At 43.5% G+C, this 7,800-nt stretch overlaps 1 protein-coding gene across 1 annotated transcript; it reads left to right on the plus strand.

Annotated features, from left to right (window-relative positions):
* The first annotated feature begins 4,359 nt into the window (after positions 1–4,359).
* LOC147032618 (uncharacterized) lies at positions 4,360–7,567 on the plus strand. The gene is made up of 4 exons (XM_085850776.1): positions 4,360–4,597; positions 4,757–4,933; positions 5,124–5,784; positions 5,966–7,567. Exons 1-4 carry the CDS (start codon positions 4,360–4,362, stop codon positions 7,140–7,142), a joined length of 2,253 nt encoding a protein of 750 aa, XP_085706902.1. The 3' UTR covers positions 7,143–7,567.
* The last annotated feature ends 233 nt before the right edge of the window (positions 7,568–7,800 follow it).

Below are 7,800 nucleotides of genomic sequence, written 5' to 3' on the forward strand. Positions count from 1 at the left end.
AAGGCCTGCTAAAAGCCCAGCTGAAGCAAAAAGCTTACTAAAAGCCTCAACCCTAACCCGAGCCAAGCAGAAGCCGAAGATCTACTGCACAACCCACCCGAACCAACTGAGGATCTCTTCCTTATTCTCCTCCGCCCTTCCCCCGCTCCCGGCGTGACTCATCCGCCCGTGCCCGCACAACTACGGGTGGGAGGGAGTTGTTTACGTCCCATGATTCAGGACGGAAAGGCTCTTCTTCCTCTTCGCAGAAGAGGGGGAGGGGCGTCTCCATTGTTTTGTGATCGCTCCCAAACTATTAAATTGAATCGCGGCACACTTAATCGATTTCTGCCCATTAAACAATGGAAGGGGAACTATCTTGGGAACAAGCACTTATCGACATAGCTGACGAAAGGAACCTGAATGTTGTGCGCAATCGAATTCCCAAATTCGTAACACGACATATATATATATATATATATATATATATATATATATATATATATATATATATATATATATATATATATATATATAATATGTATACATGTATATATGTATACATATATATATGTATACATATATATATATACATATATATATATATATATACATATATATATACATATATATATGTGTACTCGGCGACCCGTGAACCTGTTGAGTTCCCGTTGTGACAGCGGTTGATAAAAAAAAATCATTAAAAAAAAAAGATAGCTCCAAAGAACTATACCGCTGAGGTTGTTTGTATTTATCAAATTCTCCCGAAGAGATTTGAACAAAACTTGACACTGCACACTGCAGGTGAATGGTGAGTAAGGTGGGCCGAAAATTTTTGCGCCATCGTGTACTGTTTTGGCTGTATTTCGGGAACATACATATATTTCGTACTTACAAGTATGAAACAGGTACGAAATAAATTCAATGTATATACATACATACATACATATTTACAAGATGAGAGTTTTAGTAATATATAGATATATATTTTTATACATATATTTTATATATATATATTTTATATTTTATATATATATATATATATATATATATATATATATATATATATATATATATATATATATATATATATATATATATATATATATATATATATATATAGAAGCCTGGTGTTGGCGCAGTGGTTAGGGCAGTGGCTTGGGATCCAAAAGGTCCTGAGTTCAAGCCCCGTTGGGCCACTGAATTAATACACCAGGGGGTTGACTCAGCCTGTCATCCTTCCGAGCTCGGCGAAATGAGTACCAGTATACTGGGCCGGTGTATACCCCGGTTAAAATAGGTGTACCATATCCCTGTGTCGTAAGAGGCGACCAGGGTTGCGTCAGGAAGGGCATCCGGCGTAAAACATGTGCCAAATCACTATGCGGATCATACGGATGATCCACTGTGGCGACCCCTAACGGGAGCAGCCGAAAGAAGAAGATATATATATATATATATATATATATATATATATATATATATATATATATATATATATATATATATATATATATATATATGCAAAAAGAAGGCACGTTGAGCATTCAAAGGAGAATCCTTTATTGGGCCAAATGTTTTGGGAGTACTCGAGCTTTTGTCCTCGAGACAGTCTGAGACAGAAATGGTTTACAGTAAATTTTGCCGTAATTGGAATTTTGCGGTTGAAGAGGGCTTGAGGGGAGGGAGCCAAAAGCTCCCTCGGCACATTGGAATCCGGATCAGGCTGCATCTGCCAGTGTCTGGGGTGGGTGTTGGTATTAGTGTCTGCATTTGCATAGGTGTCTGCGTTGGGCTTGGTGAACCAGGTTGAGGGCAACATGCCTGTTTATTGACCAGTCCTCCGATCGCCATGCCTCAATAACTTCGCGGTTTGCCTTCTTATCCATCTTGTCCACCTCATGCGTCCTCCTCTCATTCCTCCCCACACCAATTATCTGTCCAAATCTCCCTCTATTTTGTCCTTCAACCCAACTGTTGGTGTGCCCCCCCCCCTCTCTCTCTCTCTCTCTACTGTTCGTTTTGTTCTGTTCTAACACTTCCATGAGCCTTGACTCTGCATACAAAAAAGACAGTTTGTAGAGAAGCCCACGAGGGGGGAGTGCAGTGTGAGATCTCTTTCGAAATTATGATCCCAATATGTTGAAAGAGATGAAGGTGGGAGAACATCTGGAGAAAAGCGACCATAACGTAGTAAGTGCAACTCGATTGTTGAGACGTGAAGTGGAGTATAGTGGAGTAAGGGTGTTGGATTTTCAGAGAGCAAGCTTTGTTGGTATGACAATTGATTTCGGAGCTCAAGATAGGAGAAGGTTAATGAGTGGGTGGTCCACATCGGATAATTGAGCAACCTTCAAGGAGCAAATGTGAAGGGCACGGAGGAGGTATATTACAGCGAGGTGTAAAGGTAGAAGCAAATATAGACGAGGGAAGTATACAGTGTATAAGAGAGCCATTTGTCTTTTGGATTCGCTAGATATCCCTTATTGTCGGGTTTTCCGTGTGTGTGTGTGTGTGCGTGTGTGTGTGTGTGTGTGTGTGTGTGTGTGTGTGTGTGTGTGTGTGTGTGTGTGTGTGTGTGTGTGTGTGTGTGTGTGTGTGTGTGTGTGTGTGTGTGATGCTTCTTGTGTCGAATAACGACGACATCGATGAATTCATGACTGCTCTTGGAATGTGCCCATTGCCCCTTTCCACTGCTGAGACCCCTTTGACCTTTGAACAGAGGAGTCTGAAGTGAAGGCCCGCTGGGCCGGTTACTTTGAGCGGTTGTACAGGCTGATCCACCAGCTGTCGAGTTGGACGTCAATGGTGTTACAATCCCTGTTGCTGACCCTCCAATCAATTGTGGTCCACCTTCGCTTGTGAAAACACGGGCTGCGGTAAACCGGTTGAAACAGAGTAAAGCTCCAGGGATCTGTGGCATCCATGCTGAACTTCTCAAGGCTGGTGGAAATGCTGCACTCGTGTCGTTGCATGCAGTTTTATGCTCTGCCTGGAACACAGGCATCATCCCAACTGACTGGAAGAGGGGCCTTGTTGTCCGTCTCTAGAAAGGAAAGGGTGATCGCCAAGACTCCAACAACTACTGAGGGGTGACGCTGCTCTCAGTGCCGGGCAAGGTCTTTGCTCGGATAATTATTGAGAGGGTTCGCCACCATCTGCTGAGCACCAGCGTCCAGAGCAGTCAGGCTTTACACCAAAGAGGTCAACGATTGACCGTATCCTTGCTCTTCATGTCCTCACCGAATGCAGACGACAGTTTCGGCAGGGGCTGCTTGCAGCCTATGTTGATATCTGTAAAGCGTTCGATTCAGTGAATCGGGATGTCCTCTGGAGGATTCTTGGTCTTCGTGAGGTGCCACCAAAACTGATCGATCTGATGTCTGAACTCTACTCTGGTACTGAGAGTGCTGTGAAGTGTGGTGGTACCATCTCTGACTTATTTCCAGTTGTTACTGGAGTTCGTCAGGGGTGTGTACTGGCCCCCACACTTTTCAGAACTTGTATGGACTGGATTTTAGGGAGGATGTCGGAAAGATCAAACTGCGGTGCATCGTTTGGGAATGTCCAGATCTCGGACCTTGATTTCGCAGATGATGCAGTCATCTTTGCGGAGACTCTAGACATCCTTTTGGGGGCCCTTGAGGTGCTGAATGAGGAGTCGGAGCCGCTGGGATTGCGGGTTTCTTGGGTCAAAACTAAGATCCAGGTTTTTAATGACATATTGGATGCTGTTGTCCCGTCTCTACCTGTTTGTGGTGAGGATGTTGAGGTCGTGGAGAGATTCACTTACCTTGGCAGTGATATTCATGTCTCTGCTGGCTGTGAGTCAGAGGTCAATAGATGTCTGGGTCGGGCCTTGGGAGTCATGGATTCAATGGATCATGGGGTGTGGCGCTGCCGGTACCTGTGCGGGAGGACGAAAGTCCGACTCTTCAGGTCCTTGATGCTTCCAGTCTTGCTCTATGGATGTGAGACTTGGACTCTGACCAAGGTTCTGAGACGGACACTTAATTCCTTTGGTACCAGGTCTCTTCGGAGAATCCTTGGCTATCGCTGGTCAGATTTTGTGTCCAACGAGCGGTTGCTGAGAGAGACTCGGATGAGATTTGTTACCTGCATGGTCCGTGAGCATCAGTTGCGGCTGTATGGACATGTGGCTCGTTTTCCTGATGCTGATCTTTCTCACCAGATTCTCTCAGCGAGGGAGTCTCGTGAGTGGAGGAGGCCGATGGGCCGACCACGTGCCTCTTGGTTGCAGCAGGTTGACCAGCATCTCAGGTAGATGGGGATGGGCCTGGCATCTGCCTGGGGGAAGGCCAGACGGAGGCCCCTGGAGTACCGGCGGAAAGTGGACGCAGTGACGCGCTGTTCTGGCACATGCTCCCATACCTGACCTATCTACGTCTGGGTGGTATGCATCTACTCATGAGTGTGGCTGAGTGTGGTATTGTGCAGTTACTTGAATCCACATTCACTGGAGTCCTGAAAATGCTCAGTGGAAAAAAGTATCCTGACAATGTGCGAGCACTCAGGCTACTGACCGAAGAACTACTCCAGCCAGTATTCACAACTCACAGCAGCTTGACCAGCATGGATGGCTTGATGAAGATATTAGGTGATATCTCCAAAGAATCACGTTCAGCCAGGCTCTGGGTTACATGCCTCATAAATCCATTATTCACAGTAATGAAATAAGTACGAACTGAACGGGAAGGTGATTGGTCACTCCATCCAGCTACAGTACGTGAGATGGTTCCACTGTTCTTTGCTGCAGGCCACTTCAATTATGCCAGATATGGGTTATATTACTTGCGCACCATGGAGAAGCTGCCCCAAGAAGTGGCATATCACTTCCTTAAAGGTGAACATGTAATCCATCTCAAGCGTGGAATCTTCAATGGCATCTGGTCCGACATGGCCATAGAAACTACGTATATGCGCTTTGGAAAAGGCAAGAGTGGAATAGTTGGACTGACCCTGAAGCCAGAGACCATCAAAACATGGGCCCACAGCCGAACTGCCTGCAACAAAGTCATAATCTCTCTCGACTCCATGAGATCACAAACCAGTCACACACAATCCTCAGAAATCCCAAAGACTGATGAACCTAAGAATGCCTAAGATGAACTGATGAACCTAAGAAGAAAAACATAAGGAGGAAAGCAAGTCCCAAATCGCTTTGGACTCCAAGGACAGAACCAGCTTACATGAGAATCTGGAAACCTGCATGAATCCCTTCGATGAGAGTCTGCATCCCCAGGATCTGGTGAATATAGTTAGCGGCAAGGTTGTGTCTGGCGCCACTGTTAATGTTGACAACGCCGATCACTTGGGTCTGAATCAGATGAAGGCATTTGAGGAAACGTGGCCAGATGGATTCCACCTGCCACTGCAGAAATGTGTAAAGACCATGGCAGTGTCAAAGAAACACATCAAGCTCGGAGACCAAAAGGTATATGACACGGAACTGATTTACGCCAGGGCTATGCGTCTTCAGAACAGTCTGCGTGATTTTGATGCTGGGAATTTGATGTCTTACGAACTCTCGCCTTACCCTCCAGCTATGTTTGAAAAAAATGGACAGGTGAAGCAAGCCACATCAAAGTCATCCCTAAAGAATGTACTGAAAGTAGAAGTCCCTATAAGACGTGCAGAATTCCAGGCTGTGTTTTTGGATGGCTGTGCGGTAATGTGGATAGTACCCTGGCCTCCGACGGGAACCATCCAAGACTACCTGGATAGCTTTCGACGTCACATCCACTTGTATCTGCAAACAAGTCAGGTGTACCTCATCTTTGACAGGTAAGATAGTCATACAAGATTCACCCAAGATCTCACATATTGTTAAATGTAGTGCGTGTGATGATTAGTAAGACAACTTGTTACTAAATTTTTGTGTTTAACTTGCCTCTAAATACTTGGCAACTTGACTGGAAATTATTACCATCTCTTTGTCAATTAATAATTAATATCTTTAATACAGATACAATGAAGGAAGTGTCAAAGAGTCTACCAGGAATGCCCGCAGTAACAAAGGGTGTAGCGTTTACTCTCTTCTCACTACCACACGGCTTCCTCCACAAAGTTTGCTGTTGTCTGTGTCGTCAAACAAAAAGCAGCTGATTGAGCTTATTACGAATGATCTGATGACCCACAGAGACACGGTCCATGGAACACAAATCATCACTGCCACTCATCCGGTCCCTATCCAGATACAATCGAGCGTTCTAACTCAAAGAATGGACCTGATGATGACACATGAAGAGGCAGACACCATGATCATTCGACAAATCATTCAAGCTGACATGCCGCAAGTCCTAGTTGTAGCTGATGAAACTGATGTCTTCACTCTTCTCTGTCACTTTGTCATCCAAGGTGATATCAAAGGACAGGTAATGATGATATCTCCCATCAAAGGTCGAATAATGATCGATATTAATGCAACTGTCAACAAAAGCCGTCCCATCATGAGCGATCTTCTTGCTGCACATGGGCTTACCGGTTGCGATACTGTCGCCACGTACCACGGAATTGGCAAAGGAACTGCCATCAAGGTTCTCAACAAGAAGCAGATCAACCTGGACAAGATTGGCAATGTTGCCTGTCCTTTCCCTGAGGTTATCGATCAGGCAACCAAATTCCTCTTGTGTTGTTACGGTCGCGAGGAATGTAAAACCATGACAGAAGCTCGCCAAAAAGTTTGGTCATCAAGACTAACCCGTAGCATTGGAGGATCGCCCAAACTGCAGACTCTTCCACCTACTACTGAAGCAGCCAACGAAAACATCGCCCGGGCCCACTTCCAAGTCGCTACATGGCAACATGCCAAACACACCGACCCACCACAATTAGATCCTACAAAATTTGGGTGGCAAAAGGAAGGGACATCTCTAAGTCCAGTAACTGTTCCAAACGACACCAGTCTGGTGCCTCAAGAGTTGTTGAAACTCCTCAAATGCTCCTGCGGAAGTGATTCTCCATGCCAAACAAAGAGATGCGGTTGCAGCAGTGCCAATATTGCATGTACTGAGTTCTGTGCATGCTTTGGTGGCGAAATTTGTTTCAACGAGAAAACCATCGAAGGTCTGCAAGCACAGAATGAATCTGATAATGAAGACACATCGGATAGCGATGAAAGCGATGATGAGCAAATGCTCTAAATGTGTTCATTTGTGTCGGTGTACATATCAAATGATACTTGATCGAATGATAAGTCAATACATTTGTGGTTCTGTTTTTTTTTCCGTTTTTATTATTTGTATTTCTGTTGTATCATTGTATTGTATGGCATGGGTATAAAAATTCTGAGTCATTGAAATTTACTATGAGTATTATATATGCGATAGAGTCATAAATATAACTACATGCCAGTCAATTGGAATGAAGTGATGCAATATGTATGCACAAATGTTATCGCTTATAACTTAAAATAGAGTGATTGTAACATTTTAATTGCACACTACAATTATATAATGATAGTATTTTATAATGTGATACTAATACTTTCAGTTTCTCAAGCAGTAAATATTGTCATATTTTTAGTTGCCATGTGGAACGTAATATGTATAAGTCGGAAAATGCTGAGTCAACACATTGATTATATCTAGTTATATATATATATATATATATATATATATATATATATATATATATATATATATATATATATATATATATATATATATATATATTAAATGCATAAATATGATGATACATGTGTTTTATCATGTTTCTTGTGACCTGATTCATTTTATGGACAAATTTAATTGATAATATCAGAGACGTTTGAAAAATCACTTGAAAATATTATTCGCTTTT

The sequence above is a fragment of the Eptatretus burgeri genome, chromosome 2, assembly GCF_056783735.1.
Source record: "Eptatretus burgeri isolate ZD-2024b chromosome 2, Ebu_testis_v1, whole genome shotgun sequence".
NCBI classification, from domain to species: Eukaryota; Metazoa; Chordata; class Myxini; order Myxiniformes; family Myxinidae; genus Eptatretus; species Eptatretus burgeri.